Source organism: Tursiops truncatus, chromosome 5 (genome assembly GCF_011762595.2).
Source record: "Tursiops truncatus isolate mTurTru1 chromosome 5, mTurTru1.mat.Y, whole genome shotgun sequence".
NCBI classification, from domain to species: Eukaryota; Metazoa; Chordata; class Mammalia; order Artiodactyla; family Delphinidae; genus Tursiops; species Tursiops truncatus.
The window spans coordinates 33,336,612-33,356,088 of NC_047038.1; the positions used below are offsets into that span (position 1 = coordinate 33,336,612).

The window sequence follows — 19,477 nt, forward strand, 5'->3', positions numbered from 1 at the left end:
GTTGAGACCAATAGGCATATATTGAGCCCCTGCCATGTGCCGGGCACTAGGGACTATACTACCCAAAGCAATCTACAGATTCTATACAATCCCTATCAAACTACCAACGGCATTTTTCACAGAACTAGAAAAAAAAAATTGCACAATTTGTATGGAAACACAAAAGACCCCAAATAGCCAAAGCAATCTTGAGGAAGAAAAATGGAGCTGGAGGAATCAGTCTCCCTGACTTCAGACTATACTACAGAGCTACAGTAATCAAGACAGTATGGTACTGGCACAAAAACAGAAATATAGATCAATGGAGCAGGATAGAAGGCCTAGAGATAAACCCACACACATATGGTCACCTTATCTTTGATAAAGGAGGCAAGGGTATACAATGGAGGAAAGACAGCCTCTTCAATAAGTGGTGCTGGGAAAACTGGACAGGTACATGTAAAAGAATGAAATTAGAACACTTCCTAACACCATACACAAAAATGAACTCAAAATGGATTAAAGACCTAAATGTAAGGCCAGACACTATCAAACTCTTAGAGGAAAACATAGGCAGAACACTCTATGACATAAATCACAGCAAGATCCTCTTTGACCCACCTCCTAGAGAAATGGAAATTAAAACAAAAATAAACAAATGGGACCTAATGACACTTAAAAGCTTTTGCACAGTGAAAGAAACCATGAACAAGACGAAAAGGCAACCCTCAGAATGGGAGAAAATATTTGCAAATGGAGCAACTGACAAAGGATTAATCTCCAAAATATATAAGCAGCTCATGAAGCTCAATCTCAAAAAAACAAACAACCCAGCCCAAAAATGGGCAGAAGACCTAAATAGACATTTCTCCAAAGAAGATATACAGATTGCCAACAAACACATGAAAAGATGCTGAACATCACTAATCATTAGAGGAATGCAAATCAAAACTACAATGAGGTATCACTTCACACCGGTCAGAATGGCCATCATCATAAAATCTACAAACAGGGCTTCCCTGGTGGCGCCGTGGTTGAGAGTCCACCTGCCGATGCAGGGGACACGGGTTCGTGCCCCAGTCCGGGAGGATCCCACATGCTGCGGAGCGGCTAGGTCCGTGAGCCATGGCCGCTGAGCCTGCGCGTCCGGAGCCTGTGCTCCTCAGTGGGAGAGGCCACAACAGTGAGAGGCCCGCGTACCGCAAAAAAAAAAAAAAAAAAAAAATCTACAAACAATAAAAGCTGGAGAGGGTGTGTAGAAAAGGGAACCCTCTTGCACTGTTGGTGGGAATATAAATTGATACAGCCACTATGGAGAACATTATGGAGGTTCCTTAAAAAACTAAAAATAGAACTACCATATGACCCAGCAATCCCACTGCTGGGCATATACCCTGAGAAAACCATAATTCAAAAGAGTCATGTACCACAATGTTCATTGCAGCTCTATTTACAATAGCCAGAACATGGAAGCAACCTAAGTGTCCATTGACAGATGACTGGATAAAGAAGATGTGGCGCATTTATACAATGCAATATTACTCAGCCATAAGAAGAAATGAAACTGAGTTATTTATAGTAAGGTGGATGGACCTAGAGTCTGTCATACAGAGTGAAGTAAGTCAGAAAGAGAAAGACAAATACCGTATGCTAACACATATATATGGAATCTAAAAAAAAAAAAAAGATTCTTATGAACCTAGGGGCAGGGCAGGAATAAAGATGCAGATGTAGAGAATGGAGTTGAGGACACAGGGAGGGGGAAGGGTAAGCTGGGACAAAGTGAGAGAGTGGCATGGACATATATGCACTACCAAATGTAAAATAGACAGCTAGTGGGAAGCAGCCGCATAGCACAGGGAGATCAGCTCGGTGCTTTGTGACCACCTGGGAGGGTGGGAGGGAGACGCAAGAGGGAGGGGATATGGGGATATACGTATGCATATAGCTGATTCACTTTGTTATACAGCAGAAACTAACACAACATTGTAAAGCAATTATACTCCAATAAAGATGTTAAAAAGAAAAAAAGAAACAACACTCTCACTGTCCTAGAGGAGTTTACAGTTTGCTAGAGGAAGCAGGCTCTTAAATGGGCAATTTAAATAAATGTGGTAAACCAAAGGTAGAGATTTGCACAAAAAATCTGGGGGCCTGAAAAGAGGGCCCCCTAATGGAAACTTAGCTCCTAAACAAGGAATTGCCTGAGTAAGGAAGTAAGTAGAAATTAGGCAGGTCGGGGTTGGGGGTTGTTTGTGAGGAGAAACTAAAACAGGGGACCAGGAGTTGGTGGGAAATGGAGCATGTTTCCAACAGACAGTGCACAACCAAAAAAGACTGAATCCTAAAGTGATCCCATCTGTCAGGGGATTGATTACAGTCCAGGACTGCTTCATCGTAAAGGAGTAGAGAAAGATAATCAATGATCCTGGATAGGTAGACATGGGCAAGTCAGAGAGAAATGTGTATGTCTTGATAATTATTCAAAGCCCTGCTTTGCTAGGCATCTAGAAGACATCTTGGAGCAGTCCTTCAAATTTATTCCAAATTTATGGTCTCAAACTGTTCATTGCAGTTGCTCCAAAAACATGTTAGAACCAGTTCATGGGCCTTCTCCGGGATATTGTGCATGTAATTGCAATAACTAATATGTTGAAAATACTGTAAAAATTGTTCAATGAATGTTTTGAACTCTCACTGGGATATTGTGCATGTAATTGCAATAACTAATATGTTGAAAATACTGTAAAAATTGTTCAATGAATGTTTTGACTCTCACTGGAAGGATATATGAAAAATAGGAATATTACTGTTCTCTGGAGAGGGAGACGGAGAACAGAGGTAGGAGGAATTTACCTGTATAGTCTCATGGTATACCCTTTTATATTGTTTGAATTGTTTACCAAGTATATTTATTGCCTATTCAAACAAGTTTACAAGAGAATTAAAAAGAGACATTTATCCCATAGCATAAATATGTTTGAAAAGAGGGATTTAATTTATATTAAAAACTAAATGATTTGTTGATAGAACAGTGACAGCAGTAATAACATTATCATCATTTGTCTATCACAGCTTAAGAAAAAAACGGGATTGGAGATATATCAATTTTATGTATCCTTTATAAATTTGTCCCTTTTTTTTTCAGTTTGCGGCTCATCTTGTGAAGGTGAAATATCCGAGAATCTGTATTCTAGATGGTGGCATTAATAAGCTCAAGCCAACAGGCCTCCTCACTGTCCCATCTCCTCAAATATGAAGAACAAGAGTCTGGCTGTCAAAAGGACAGAGTGGCATCACCCCCGGCAGCACAGCTCTTCACAGCCTTGCCACTCTAAGGCAGAACTAGACTTCCAGATGGTTACATTTCCATTTCAAGTTTTGTCATGAGACTTTTTTTTTTTAATCTCATGACCGAAATGTTCAGCTATCCAGGCAACAAACTTGACTGTACATGTATTGCTGAAAGAATTTTCTTAACAATGAAATCCAATCATGTATTTTTACCACACCAACGCAAAGCCAGAAGAATTCAACTGACGAGGCATTATCAAGAAGTCTCAGTTACACTGAAAAGTCTGTCTTCCATTGCATTGAACAGACAGCCCTAACAAAGGTATTCTTTAGAAGTATAGACTGAATGTGATCTGAAATCATCCTTCCATGATAATGAAAACTGAAAAGCTATTCACAATACATTCCTTATAAGTAAATGCTATATTTGGTAACTCATTTTGGGCCCAGATATATATGTGTGTGTGTGTGTGTGTGTGTGTGTGTGTGTGTGTGTGTGTGTGTGTGTGTGTGTGTGTTTAGAAGGAGCAGAATTTAACCCTTTGGAGAAAGTAATAACAGTTTACTTCAAGAAAAATGAAAGTCAGAAACCATTCATATTATATAGAATATTTTTCAGCTCCTGTAGCTGAGACACCCAAAATAAGAGTGACTTAGACAAGCTAGAACTTTATTTGTCTCTCACATAAAAGTCTGCCTAGTCAATCTAGGGCTAGTGTATTGGTTTCATTAGCATTAAGTACTCAGGTGTCTGTTCTCATTCTTTACCACCCTCAACACTTAGTTTCTATCTCATAGATCAAGATGGCTGTTAGTTCCCACCATCATATCTACAATTTAGAAGGAAAGGAATGAAGGAGGAGGGAGGGGAAAAAAAGAGAGAGAGAAGGAAAAAGTAGGGAGGGAGGAAAAAAAGAAGAGAAGGAGAGAAGGGAGGGCACACTCCTTCTCTTTAAGGGCACAAACCAGAAGGTGCATATATTACTTCTGTGTACATACCACTCACCAGAACTTACACATGTGGCCACAACTAGCTATCAAGACAATCTGGAATACAGTTTTGGCTGGGCAGCCACTTACCCAGTTAAAAAATTTTATTACTGTGTGAGAAGAGGAGAAAACATTGAGGGACAACTGGCAGCCTCTGTCACATTATTCAAAAAATTAAACATCTCACTGAAGCTAAGATATATCACAATTTTATGTACCATGAAGAAAGAAAAAAAAGCAGCCAAATAAACTGTGACACACCAGCAATTATAAGATTCATTTCCATTTCAGAAATGTGAAAAAAATATGCATCTTAGCATTATTAAAATACAGTACATCTTTTTTACTATTTTCAATTTTGTTTTAACTAAAACATGTTCTTTCATCTTTAACTTACATTCTTCTTCAGTGTTAGGACTACCTAGGTAGAACATTTCAATGACGGCCTCAATGAAACTTTCTTAACTATGGTTTTATTGTTGCTGTTTGTTTTGGGTGTTTTGGGCATCTATTTTTTTATTCAGATACAATGATATACCTTAAAATTCACCCTTTTAAAATGTACAATTCATGTTTTTTAGTAGATTCACAACACTGTGCAATCATCACTACTATCTAATTTCAGAACATTTTCAAAACCCAAAAAAGAAATCCTGTACCTATTAGCAGTCATCCCCCATTGACCCCTCCCAAGGTCTTTAATTTAATTTTTGTATATGGAGTGAGGTAAGTATCCAACTTCATTCTTGCACGTGGCTATCAAGTTATCCCAGCAGCCGTGTTATTTTGTTTGTTTTGCTCAATTAAGTTATATTCAGTCATTCACCAAATACATTTTGAATACCTACTACTTACAAGACTCTGACATAATCAGTGGTTACATAATTCTGTGATCTTTACATAATATACAAAGTAAAAATGTGAGAATTAATGAGAAAAGAAAATTTTACCATGATTTCTCTAACATCATTTTTGGGCCATTATCTACCCTGGTTAGGAAAATAAGTCCTCCTGCCCTTTCCTTCAATCTTTGATGACTTATTTGACTTCATAATCATAGCGCAGCACTGATGATCTTTTGGAAGGAATGGTTCTGAGTCTTAACTTTGCCTTCCTGAGAAAGCAGAGAAAGATGGAGCAGCAGAGATTTGAACTGAATGGGGTGGTAGGTAATGAAAGAGGGTGAAGACCTGAGTGTTGTGAGGAGAGCTGTGGGAGCAGATAACAGTAGCCAACCTCCATCACAATTTTGCAATTGGTCTTTCTTAAAACTTGATACATTTAGGCTTATTTTGAAAAAAATGGAAGCTTTTTTAAACATTGAAATTACGAATAATATGTAATATTCTCAACAGTAAAATAAGAAAGAGCATACAATCACTGCCATGTCTACATGAAGGGCATGTTATTCAATGGCAGATGATTTCAACAAAGTTGACCTCAACACCTATTTGTTGAATTAAACCTTTGTAGAGGTCCTTTTTAATATATTATTGACTCCTACACCGTCACTGTCAACACTGTTTGTTTCTGGCATCAGCAGTCTCTTCCCTCTGCCTGGAATGCCCTTGCTACCACCACCAGCCCCATAGACAGACACACACACACACACACACACACATTTATAAATGCTTCATAATCCAGCACCAGTAGCATATTCTCCAGTCTTCTCTGACTTCCCTGTACTGCATTAAGAGCCTCAAGTCTATCAAAGCATTCCATTCATACTTCCAATAACAGACTTATTGCATCATTTTGCAATTATCTGTTCACATTTGGGACCCCTATTTTTAAAATATGAGCTCCCTTTAAAGTCAGAGTCCATAATTTATACCTCTTGTTATCTTCAGCAACCCAGTACACTGGAGATGCTTGATAAACGTAAAACTGAATTGAATCTCTAGCTTAGATATTTTATATGAATAGAAAAAACCCAGGTAATTTTTCAAGTGCCAAACTTATCTGGTACCTGATGATACATAAATAAATGGAAATCTCAATTCACGCAGTGAAGAAAGGATCTCGAATATTCTACCCAACTCTGAAATTCTATAATCCTAAAAATTGGAGCAAATAACTTCCAACAACAGAATAAGCTAAGCTAGTTGCATCCCTTTCCCAAAACATAGAAATGCTAAATTTAAAAAGAATAGTAAAATAGGTCTAATAGACATTCTTTGATATCCTTTCTCATCCCTTTCAGAGGACTCATTTTTAGTTTGCATTGTTTGCAGCATTTCAGTAATACCATTCTGTTCTAATGCTCATGGTGACCAATAAGCAATGCATGAATGGGTACCAAGGTACAGTATTGCCAGCATTCCTTGATATATATTAATTCTCTGTGTGGTGGAGATGTAAACACTGTCCTATCTTGGCTTAAGACTAATCTTGGAGCTATAGCAAGAGCACTTAAAGCATTAGATCAGATTCTAAATATTGCTTCCTGCCATACTAAAAGATTCAACTTTTGAAACTAATACTGTCTTTACATGTATCTGTGACTTTTTATAAATTTATTTTTTATTATAAATTTATTTTATTTATTTTTGGCTGCATTGGGTCTTCACTGCTGCACATGGCTTTATCTAGTTGCAGCGAGTGGAGGCTGCTCTTCGTTGTGGTGCATGGGCTTCTCATTGAAGTGGTTTTTCTTGTTGCAGAGCACAGGCTCTAGGCGCGCGGGCTTCAGTAGCTGTGGCACGCGAGCTCAGTAGTTGTGGCTCATGGGCTCTAGAGCGCAGGCTTAGTAGTTGTGGCGCACAGGCTTAGTTGTTCCACGGTATGTGGGATCTTCCCGGACCAGGGCTCGAACCCGTGACCCCTGCATTGGCAGGTGGATTGTTAGCCACTGCGCCACCAGGGAAACCCTGTATCTGTGACTTTTTGAAAAACATTACATGGCCTACCATTCTTTTTAGAAACTGTTACAGGGCTTCCCTGGTGGCGCAGTGGTTGAGAGTCCGCCTGCTGATGTGGGCGGACATTGTTTCTGTCTACAGTCAAGTCCTTGGTACGTCGGGTCAAAGTTGGCCTTTAACCTTTGTCTTCTATGTCTTTGCCAGGCACCAGGCTCGAAGAATTGGAAAAAAGTCCTTGTATCAGCCTCCCAGTCAAGTGTGGAAAGCCGAAGAGGGGGACTAACAAGGAGACGAGGTGGTTAGCTAGTTTCTAGGTCTATTAATCATACAAGAGAAGAAACAGAGGTCAGTTAGGTCACTTGCTAACCTAAAAAAAAATTACTTTTATGCCTAAGATAAACAATCCTGATAATTTATTACTTGTTAGATATCATATCTTTTCTAAAATTATCTTTAAGATCATTAATAATCCCATGTACCTTGCATTCATCACCATGGACTCCATATAGGGTCATTAAGGACCTGAAAGGCATGTGAGGAATATGACCACTGGATTGAGGCCAAATGACACGGTGGGGGGGGGGGGTAATTTGCATACTAATGCACAACCAAGAAAGAGAATCTTTTTTTTAATGGGTAATGAGGATTAAAAACAATCTCTGCACTCACAAATCATCGTTAATTATGTATACAAGATTACAGGATAAAGCATCTAATGCAGTGCTCAGTGTGACCATTTTAACTCCTTATTCAGAGCCTGATTCCTGTTTACAAAGGAGGTTCTTGTCCCAGAAGTGTTATCCACCCCTGTCCATCTGCCCTAGCATGACTGCTCTGCAGAGGACTTCCTGAGATTTGCCTTGGCATGAAGGCCCACCCTGAGCAACTAGTGGAAACAGGAAGAATCCATTTCCACTGATCTATCCATTTACCTCGGTGTAGGAAAAAAAAGTTATAAAATATTGATTCAGAGCTAGGAGGTTAGTTTGAGTTATGTACTTTCTTGAATTAATCTGATAGAGGCTGATCAGTGTTAAAAAGTTTTTCAGCCCTACTTTGGGGCTACTACAACAATGACCGTATAGTCCCCCTAAATTGTGGTTTATCTATGTTTAGTTTGTAACAAGAATTTTTTTTCATATCAACATGCCTTATTGTTGACGTCAGGTAGTCTTGATTTATGCCAACATTTGATGCCTAAAAAGAGGCGTGAGATGAGTGTTTTCCTGGTAACAAGGTAATTTTTAAAAATAGCCCTCCCACTTTTTATATTAAATGAACTAATACGAATCCTAATGGGATTAAGTCTAACAGCATCCCAGGTAATAGAGAAGGACTGGTTCAGAAGAACTAGTTCAGAAATAAATATACCTATAGATATTTATCTGGTTGCTGGTTAACTAGTGTTTTACAAAACTTATTGGGCATGAAATGTGCTGATTAGGCATTTAAGCACATATTCCAAAATATGTTTACTTGTAAATCACATAGTTTTTTAAAGTGTTTATGTGTAAATGAATGAAATAATTTACAGGAGATGATTTTTAATAAATAATTTACATCTTAACCCACTCATTTCAGCATAAATTCTGGAAATGTCATTTTAACATGAATCTTATGCAGCAATATAACAGCTATTTTTAAATTTCAGTGGTGACTTGTATAACTTACATAAAGCAAGATTTTACATACTTGTACAGAAACTATCCCGTAAGGTGACAATGGCTCAAGCAGAAGCTGACTATATTAAGTGCCTTATCAATAATTAATTGTATGACACTCAAGTGAATTTAAAACTGCCCATTTTGATTAAGTGAAATAATATAAAAATTCATATTGAAGTTCATTATTGTCAGCTAAATTAATTCTATTAAATCAAAAAGAATAAATTAATGAGGAAATTAATTGTTGCAATTATTTAGCCCTCTTAATTACCTTGTCCTGCCCAGGACATTAACTGAGCCTTTTAGAAAGGTGCTAGGCATTTATTGTAATGCCTGATTGAAATTTTATTAGGATATTATTACTTACCAGCTAGAATAAAAAGATGATTTTTAGGATCTAAACAAAATGCTAAATTAAATTTTTATACAAATTAGTTGTATAAAAATTACCAAAGGGTCCCACTGGCAGCTCTAAAGGCTGTCATTCCCAACATAGACCCTTGACCTGATAAATCTTGGCTCCGGGTCATGTTTTTGTTGCCCCATGAGAGCACATGAGTGATTCAGTTATCTCAAAGGCAGGTAAAACCTTAACTCCTCCATGATGTCCTGCCCCTCACGCAGCATGTGTATTTTTGTTTAAACCAGATCTTGGAAGGCTGGAATGAGGAAGAACTGTGGGCTGGGCTTTCAGGTTGGCTGCCAATTGTTTAGTGCTCATGGTTGAGAGAAGGGTTGAACTTTCTCAAGGATCTTTCCTTTCACAACACTAAGTACCCTTAAGCCCACCAGAATCATGGTAAATCCCGCTTCCTGCAGCACTGTTTAGGAAGCTCAACCTCCAACCTCCGTAGCCATCCTCAGAGCAGGGCCTCCCAATCTCCCCCGTCAGGATTTAACCTCCAGACACCTTGAGAATAAGAAATATGTCTCAAGATCTCAACACTATCACATGAAGAGTAAATTGTCAAAAGACCACCCAGAGAAAAACTATGCATGTTTCAGAAAGAGGAGAAAGAAGAGAGTTTTCCTCTCCCTTAAGAAACCACAGATTAGAAGGAGCATAGAAGAGGAGACCAAGAGTAAGAAAGCCTGGAAACTTCTGGCCTCTCCAGTGGCCCTCAGTGTGTCCCTGTGCGATTCACTTAGGCTTTCTAAGGCTCTAGTTCCTCACATATGAAACACGGATAATAGCAGTGATCCAGCCTGTCTCCCAGGCTTATGCTGAAGCTCATGGAAAAGCATTTTGTAAAAGGAAAAGTGTTTTAAAAAAGTCCTAATTGTTCTGTAAAACTATCAAGCCAAAATTTTTATCTACCATGTTGTTTTCAAATAAATTTTGACACAAATAATAATTACTCTTACAATCCATATATGTGGTCCCGTTATACAATATACACGAAAGGGAAGACTATGAACAGTGGTCAGATTGTACACTACACACTTGCTACTGTTTGATTAAAAGCAACCATTTCTGCTAAGTTAAGTTTTATCCAAGATCCTTTCAGATTTCTCTTTGTTTTCTATACTACCCTTCCCCTAACCCAGTTTTACCAACTTAAAATACCCTCTTTTAAGAATAATCTAAATTCTCTCTCGATAAAATCTGGCAGTTTCAGCTTTGCCAATAGCCATCTACACTTAGATGACAGAGATTAAGTTTATTTCAAATCCACTCTTCCCTTCAGTTTTATCTCCCTTCTCTCCTGGACTTCAAAGCAGCTTTGTGGTTTGCCTTGCAGAAAATCAATGGTTGGGAGATGAAAAGCAGCTCTTGTTTATCTCTGCTTGCTGAAGGTCATTCTACTCAGTAGCATCTGTGTGAGATCCACAGCCATTTTTCCTTACAGAGGAAAGAAGTAAATTGAATACATGCCCAAAAACCATTATAAGGAGAGAGTAGTACCCATTTTAAATGGGTAGGATCACATCAAAACAAGAATATATTAACATGAATAAGTAGAAGAATGGAGTACTGGTGTTAGGATTATAAATTTAGACTGTTATTAAATATGACCATGATTTTTAAAAAAAGCAAACTGTCTGGACTTAGTTATGGGGTATAAAACTATATAATTTATCACATTCTCTAATAGGCACCTAAGAAGTTATTTGAATTTAGTGGGCTTTGAGGATTATGATTAAGAAAGGGCATAAGTGAATGAGTGTGGGTGGGCATCTATTTCTACATAGATAAGTAAAAGCATTGTTTTCCTTGGTTTCCTTCTCTGTTAAACAGGATTGATCAGTGCCTGCTTTGCAAGCTTGGTGCGAGGAGTAAAGACAAAAATGATTGTAAGGCATACAGAACTTAGCACATAGAGCACATAAAAATAGACCTAGCCATTTTTATACCTTTTATTGTTAACCTACCACAGGAAAGCTTTTTACCTCATCATTAGTTCACCCTTAAAAGCACAATTTCATGATGTCTCCATACTTGAAGTCTTTTTCCACTCATTATGTGGGAATTAACTAGCCAAAACAGACGAGGTGTTAAGGCTTCCAGTGGGCACGATGAGGGCCAGAGAAGAAGAAGGAAATAGGGCCCACCCTTTTGAAAGCTTACCCTAAAACGAGGGCCATTGGGAGGCCGTGAGTGTTAAACAGCCATGAGCTGGACACTGTCGAATTCTGTGCAATTCTTGCTGATCTTTGGGGAAATAGCACCTGTTTGCTGGGGTTATTTGTCAGGCATCCTGAGAGCCGTCAGGCATTTGCCTGCTGGAAGAAAGACACAGCAGTAGCCAGCTGCTGCTGCTACCGGACAGAACCTCTGCAGAACCTCTACCCTGCAAGTGTGAGAAGCTGTGCAATTCTGCCTTGGTAAGCTTTCCCACTAGCTCTGACTTCCTAGCTTCAGAGATGCTATTCTGAGTCAGTTGAATGGAGCAGCAAGCTGAAATTCCCTTTTGGCCCCGGCCTATTGCCAACATATTCTCTTGCCTTTATCCTTAACATGCGTGCATTTCCTAAAAGCACAGCAAGTTAACTCTACTGCAGGTGGTGATGGCACGCCTTCCCGGGCACCTCAGCAGGGGAATTTTATCTTGATGCGCAGGTTAGCACATGATTCTGACGCCAGTGGGCAACATAAGTGCCGTGATAAATCTTCCCTCTGCTGCTTAATTATTGATATTCGTAATGAATTCGTATTTTGACTATCTGAGGATTCATGGGCTCAGGTAAGAGGAAAGTAATTTTAATTCACAACACTGTTGCTCCCTTTCTGTTTCTGTTCTAGAAGCAGTCTAATTGCTTAATCTAAAAAAAAAAACAAAACAAAAAGAAATACACACACAATAATCCCTTGGAACAAGTTTTCTATTGGGACTCAAGTTTAAAAACTACCTAAAATGTGTCTCTTATTACAAACACTCTTACTAAATAAAATTGGAGCTAAAAGTTAGCAGGTTAATTGTTTATTTTTATTGTTGCTCTGTATCTTTTCTCAAGGAAAAGTACTGGCAGATCATCTAGGAATTTATTCCCTAAGAATACTTCGATATGTTTAAATGCATTTGTAATGGGTGAAGGAGGAGCGACCGCTCATTTTGTGCTGACAGGGTGCTCTAATGCGGCGTGCGGAACAGCATGACGCGATACAGCAGAATGTGTGCATGAGAGTCATTAGATGGGAACCTGACTTTCCCCCTCCTGGTTTTATGACCTGGGACCTTTAACGTTGCTGAGCTTCTGTTTCTGTATCTGTGAGGCAGGTTTAATAACCATATGTGCTTCACAGGGCTATAGTAAAGATAAATATGATCATGTATGTAAAGCCCTTATCAAAGTGCCTAGCACACAGGAAAAGACTCAGTACACGGGGCAGCTAATATTATTAATAATACAAGACACCATGTGCCCATGCTGGTGTGTGCTTTTTCCAAATTCTCATGCTATTGAATGTAAGCAGTGGTGAAATTGGGCAAGCAAGATGCATTTCTTGGCTACTAGAAGTAGCTTCCTTTATTCACAGCATCTACAGACCCAGGAGGGGCTAGAAATACAAAGAAAAGGAGCAGCTGCCAGCAATGCCTTCAGAGGAGTTAGAAGACGGCCACGGGGAGGTGGGTCACTGTGGAGCCAGAACGCAGAAAGCAGCCTGGGTTTGCTGGGGGTGGCGGGGAGACCATGTTGCTGAAACCTAGTGAAGAGTAGGAGTTTTACTCTCTCAGGCAGACAAGGAGGGCAGTGCCAGCAGAGGAAAAAGAATGCCCAGCTCTAGGAGATGAGGGGAGCAGCAGGGAATAGATGAGGGGGCACACTGCCTGCCCTGAATACTTACTGGGCCTGTGTAAGGACACAAACGGAGGCCCTTCTGCACTGTGTGCAGCAGGAACCCCAGGGTTCTGGATTTCTGGATTGGGGGCAAAGTGGGAGGTGGGGTGAGGGCACAAGCTCCAGTTGTGCACATCCCTCGGGGAGGGGGATTTGGGGGGATGGGCCTGGACTAAAGCATGGAGCAGGACCCAGAGCGGAGGCCATTGATGAATTCTGAACAGCAGCACGATCTGATCGATTGTAAATGTTAGACATGTCAGCCTCTCTTATAGCAGAGAAGAGGGTTGATTGGAGGAAAGACCTGGGGGCAGGGAGTCTAGTGAGGCTTCTGTCCATGTGGGGACAGGGGGAGAGGAGGGGATGGGGATTTAACCGGGACCAAGTGTCTGAAGAAGAAGAGGAACAGTGGGCATGGAAATGGAAGCATAGAGACAGAAGAGAGAAAGGATATGGAGTCAACAGGACTTAGTAATTTTTTTAAATGTCTGTGGGTGTGGGTGAGGGACCAGAAAGGAAGATAGAGCAATCCATGCTGGTTGCCTGGTTTTAGGCTTCTTCAAGAAGCAGTGCTGGGCTACCCTGGTGGCGCAGTGGTTGGGAGTCCGCCTGCCGATGCAGGGGACGCAGGTTCGTGCCCCGGTCCGGGAGGATCCCACATGCCGCGGAGCAGCTGGGCCCGTGAGCCATGGCCGCTGAGCCTGCGCGTCCGGAGCCTGTGCTCCGCAACGGGAGAGGCCACAACAGTGAGAGGCCCGCGTACCACAAAAAAAAAAAAAAAAAAAAAGAATCAGTGCTCACCAAGACATGGCATGGTAGGAGGAGAAGACTGGGTTCAGCTCTGGATTGGAACTGCCGGGTGAAAACCCAACTGGAGTTGCTGGGAAGGAAGCTGGATAAATGAGCCAAGGGCTCGGGGCAGCAACCTGGGCTGGACAGACAGGTTTGGGAGCTTCAGCACATTGGCAGTAGTTGAAGACATGGATGTGGATGAAACTGGCTGGGGAAGATGTTAGTGAGACTAGAAGGCTGAGGGTGGGACCCGGAACAATACCTAACAAAGGATGGGCAGAGAAAGAGGGGAAACGACTGGATGGATTGGAGAAAGGGATCAGCATAACAAGTGTGTGGAGTTTACTTGAAGAAGAAAAGAATAGTTAGGAGTGTCAAATGCTTTGAAAGGAATTTTAAAAAGGTTACCTTATCAGTTTAAGTGTCACCGGCTCTAGAGACCATCCTTAACCATTCTATTCAAGAATATCCCCCTCCCATTTTCTTTCAAACACTTACCCCAATTTGTAATTGCATCTCTATTTCTAAGTTAATTTGCTTAAAATCTGTCCCCCCCACAACTAGACTGCAGGCTGAAGAGAGCAGGGCCCTGCCTCTCTTGTTCACTCTATATCTTCAGGGCTTAGCTCAGTGTCTGGCACACAGTAGGTGCTCAATAAATGTACAGTGACTTGGCTGAGAGTAATTTCAGTGGCACAGAAGCTGGTTCCGGGAGTTGGGGGGTAAACTGAAAGTGAGAAAATGGAGAAAGAGTGAGAAAACTGCAATTTCTAGAAACTTGATTGTGAAGGAAAAAAAAGAGAGGGCAGAAGCTAGAGGGAGAATATAAGGTTAAAGAGGAGCTTTTTATTAACGTTTAGAATAGAAGAGACTTGAATCTGTTTATATAATGAAAGAATGGAACTCACGGAGCAGAAACAACTGGAGACACAGTGAGAGGAAGGCGGGGATCCAGAGCAGGTGGACAGACTGCCAGGGACAAGAGATGGGATGGTTCCTCATGGGCAGCCGTGGAGGAGGGCGCCGTGAAAAGCAGAGGAGAGGGTGTAAATCTGGGTGAATATATATTGCTGCGAAAAAATGAGGTTGGAAGAATTCATACCCAGTAGTTTCCAGTTTCTCTGTAAAATAAGAACGGGGGATGGTGGCCTGGAGAAAATAAGGAAGATTTGAATTACGTGCTTAGGGGAAGGAGGCAGCTAGAAGGTAGGCTTTGTGAGGACGGGGACTTTTTCTGTCTTTTTACACCTGGACCCTCAGCACCTAGGATAGTGCTTAGCTATGAATCCGCTGAAGAAATAGATGAACGCTGTTTAGGTTATCAACTGCTGCACGACAACCTCTCTACCCTCAGGTGGAAGGAATAAAACTTCGTGGCTTAAAACAACAGCATATTAATATTTATCCCAGTTCTATGAATCAACCAGGCAGTTCTTCAGCCTTACGTGGTGATGGCTGGGGTGCTGGAAGGTGCTGGCTGAAAATAGCCCCGCTTGCTGGCTGGCACCAGATGAAGCTGCTGGCCGGCAGCTCCGCTGAGGCGCTTTGCTGGGGTCCTTGGTTCCCTCCGTGTAGACATCTTCCTATGGCTGCTTGACGTCCTCAGAACGGCGGCTGGGTTCCAAAAAGGGGCGGTCCGAGTGGCAGAGGCCTCCCAGCAGCCATCTTGATGATGAAGACGAGGACCACGTGAAGGGCAGAGCAGAGACCCGGAAGGATGAAGCCTCCCAACCCCAAACTGCCTACCTCTGAACGTCTTTTGTGTGAAACAGAAATAAGGATCCATATGATTAAGCCACTGTTTTGCTTTGTTTTATTTTTCTGTTATAGGCAGCCAAACCTAATTCTAACTAGTACAACCAGTGAACAAGAAGCAAGCGGAACCCGTACCTTTACTATAGTCAAGAAAGGCAGTGCGGCTGAGTTTTTTCTATCAAACTGTCCCTCTTTATTATGAATATTTTGCAACACTTATTTTACTCACCTGTAATGACATAGAGAATATTACCTTCTGGCATCAATAATTAAACACACACATATTGCCTTAACTGTAGAAAAAGGATAAATAAAAGAAAAGGAACTCATAATATAATAACATATTTCATCACATAAATGCTAGAGTAGGACCACCCTAGGAGACATAAAGAAGCTTGTCCAGTGCTGACACCTGCATGTAATGAATAAGCTTGAATTTAAGGGAGGTAAGAATAATTACTCATATGAATATTAGGTAGGACACTCAAAAAGTATGTGAGGTGGAGAACTATGGACTCTCTGACACATTCCAGGACATCTGACATTTCTTCCAATTGTCACAACCAAAACTGCCCCACAGATTTCCAAAATAGAGGCAGTATCCACTCATATTTGAGAGCCTTTGGTCTAAGCAGGTTAGGAGCACCTGGGCTCTTTCCTCGGCACAGAGAGCTCAGGGGCTTGTACCTTCCCCTATGCTCGCTGCCTTCCTGAAGCAGAGGGCTGGCCTGCCTCTCATTGAAGGCTCTTACTCTCCTCCCTTCCTCTCATCTCCAGAGCAGCTCTACTCAGGGCTCTCCCAGTTAGGAATGCCAGATTAGCAAATAAAAATATAGGATTTCCCAGTTAAATCTGAATTTCAAATAATGATGAATTTTTTTTTAGTATAAGTATGTACCAAATATTGCATGAGACATGCTTACACTAAATATTTATTGGTTGTTCACCTGAAAATAGAATTTAACTGGGTATTCTGTACTTTATCCAACAAGCTTACTCCCACTGCACCTTGCTCCCCTCAGGATCTTGGGCAAATCTGGGGTTTTTTTGTTTGTTTATTTAATACATTTATTTATTTTACTTATTTATTTTTGGCTGCGTTGGGTGTTCATTGCTGTGCGCAGGCTTTCTCTTGTTGTGGCAAGTGGGGGCTTCTCTTGTTGCGGAGCATGGGCTCTAGGTGCATGGGCTTCAGTAGTTGTGGCACGAGGGCTCAGCAGTTGTGACTCCTGGGCTCCAGAGTGCAGGCTCAGTAGTTGTGGTGCACGGGATTAGATGCTCCACAGCATGTGGGACCTTCCCGGACTAGGGCTCAAACCCGTGTCCCCTGCATTGGCAGGCAGATTCTTGTGTGTGTGTGTGAATTTTTTAATTTAATTTAATTTTTTTATTTTATACAGCAGGTTCTTATTAGTTATCCATTTTATACATATTAGTGTAGGCAGATTCTTAACCACTGAGCCACCAGGGAAGTCTGGCAAATCTGTTCTAAATGGCATGGATCCAGTGGTGAGTCTTTAAGATCTATGTACATAATGCAGCATTTCCCAAAGGGAATTCCATGGAGTATTCCTTCTACACAATGCTCTGAGAGAAAAAAGAGGCTGTCTACCATAACCTCTCCTGGAGATTCATAATATATATCTCATAGTAAAGCTTAAAAGGACTCTACCAAAAAGATATTCATTTAATGATTAACCTAGCATTTCCTAAGCTGATCTCACCTAGCACGTGCTAACTTCCTCAAGTACCGGTGGGCCACTGAACACTCTGCAGGAGGCTGGCTTGAGGCAGCTCCAATGCTGGAGCCCCAAACTAGTCCCAGGTGGCCACACTCAGGCGATGTAGTTATTGATTCTCTGGGCCTCAGTTTCTCATCTGTAGAATAAAGGAGTTAAATGAGATTAACTTGAAGATCCCTGGAGTTCACGACATTGGGGAGATTCAGCTTTCACACACTTCCTTTCCCAGAGGTCTGTTCCTGTCCCATTGTTGCTAAGAGCCACCTTAAGTCAAACTGCAAAGTTGGAACAAACCAAAAGATCAGACCTCACACTCCATGAGCTGTCTCCAGGAGCCTGGCTTCTCCATCCTAACTTTTGCTTTGATCCATCACAGGCCCAGTAGATGCCATAGTGATGAGCTCTTTAATTGCATGGGAAAGACATGGAAAACCCAATCATAACAGCAATAATTCAAGAGCCTAGCAAATGCCAGATTTAATTTGTGCTTCCCCCATAGCATGACAGATGATAAATATATGAGCGCAAAAGAATGTTCATCTCTGACAAAAGAACTTCAACACATTTACTGGAATCTCTAGTTTGCAGCAAGTTGAGTTCCAGCTGGTAGGTAAGTTAGTGTGTGTCTTCGCATAATACAGAAAATATTTGAGATGGTTTAGACTCCCAGGAAAGTCCTTTTCTCAAAGCCCATTTAATCCATGATGAAACTATAGCTCTGAGAATATTCCTCAAAGACTGGACATGGGAAGGCATCCATTTAGTCCTCTTTCCCCCATTTCCTCTCCCTGGCTTTACAGCTCCTCTTATTTCACCATTCAGACTTACCACACGTCACTAACTTTACCAATTCCCCAAGGGAAGAACATTGCTATCCCCCAAATTAATGCTTTCTGTAGTCAGAAGGAGAAGGCCACACAAATGGTCATCGTCAACGTTTAAGCGAGCTCCACCCACCCCAACCACTCCTACATAAGCCACATGCACGTCTGAAGTTCCTAAGTCAAATCCTAATTTGCCAGAATGCAGGCAAGTAATGTCTGCTTTAAAAGCAAAACATGGAAGGGTCAGCTTTGTCTCATCTTCTGTGCTGGTAGTAGAGGCGCCAGCTCGAACCTAAATTGGGCCCTCTGCTAAGATCCACATACGTCTAGGCACGTCTGTCCTGTTGGTGGGCAGGAGCTACCGGCAAGGTAGTTGTTGGGATGGGGTCCTGGGTCAGCCCAATGCTGATCTAGAACAGTGGTTCTCAAAATGTGTTCATCGGACCAGCAGCATCAGCGCCACCGGAGAATTCATTAGAAATGTAAAATCTTGGGTCCCACTCCAGACTTACTAAATCAGAAAGCCTGGGGTTAAAACCTAGCAGGGCTTAACGAAGCCTTCAGGTGACCCTAATAAATGCTAAAATTTGAGAAGGCCGATCCTCCTACCTAGCCTCCTGACTTCTTATCTGCACTGCGTGGAAAGAGACAGCTACAGGCAGAAGCTGAAAGAGATGTTCTCGCATGGTCATGTGTGCCCTGGTAGCTTGATCGTTGCTACCTAGGGGGTAAAAGTGACAGAACGGGGGAGATGGGTGGCCTCACCCACTGAGAACTCCGGCAAGTGCAGCAGTGCCTCAGCATCCTGATTTGGGCCACGAGGAAAGGGAAACCTTCCTGGCCCGGGCATCTAGACTGTTGAGAAGAACGCTGGAGCTGTGAAGAGGTAAGGAGAGGCACAGCCAGCCTCAGGTGGCTTCTTGGTCCCCAGCCAGGGAACCCTGAACAGAAGAGCGTAAAAGGGCTGTTCCTGAGGTCACGCGAGACCCCACTGGGGAGTATCTGAAACTGGATGGGACTTTAATGGAGCTGCAGTTTCTGGGCCATGAAGCCGGGGGGGAAATCTTGGGATATTCAGCCTTTTAACCATTAATCTAATCCTGTTAGAGTGGGGAGGTCTGGGGAAGCTTGAGTTACAGGAGGAATGGAAATTCATCTGTAGTGTAGGGTTTAGTACATAGAAAACTTTGATGCCTTCACCTCTCTCTGATGACTCTGTGATATAAACACCAAACCAAGAAAATTCTTGGCTTGGATTTAAAAGCACAGAGGGGCCAGTCTTCCCCCTATGCCCC

General features: G+C 41.6%; 1 protein-coding gene across 4 annotated transcripts in view; it reads left to right on the top strand.

Annotated features, from left to right (window-relative positions):
- TBCK (TBC1 domain containing kinase) overlaps window positions 1–13,173 on the top strand; it is a 240,499-nt gene extending 227,326 nt beyond the window's left edge. For 3 of the 4 annotated variants that reach the window (XM_019927769.3, XM_019927768.3, XM_073805004.1), the window contains one exon: window positions 3,128–3,711. In XM_019927769.3, the coding sequence (XP_019783328.1) occupies window positions 3,128–3,238 (111 nt within the window). In that variant the 3' untranslated portion in view covers window positions 3,239–3,711. Of the gene's footprint in view, window positions 1–3,127; window positions 3,712–7,328 lie in introns of those variants that run through there. The other variant, XR_004526637.2, reaches the window with a different exon arrangement.
- Window positions 13,174–19,477: the final 6,304 nt, after the last annotated feature.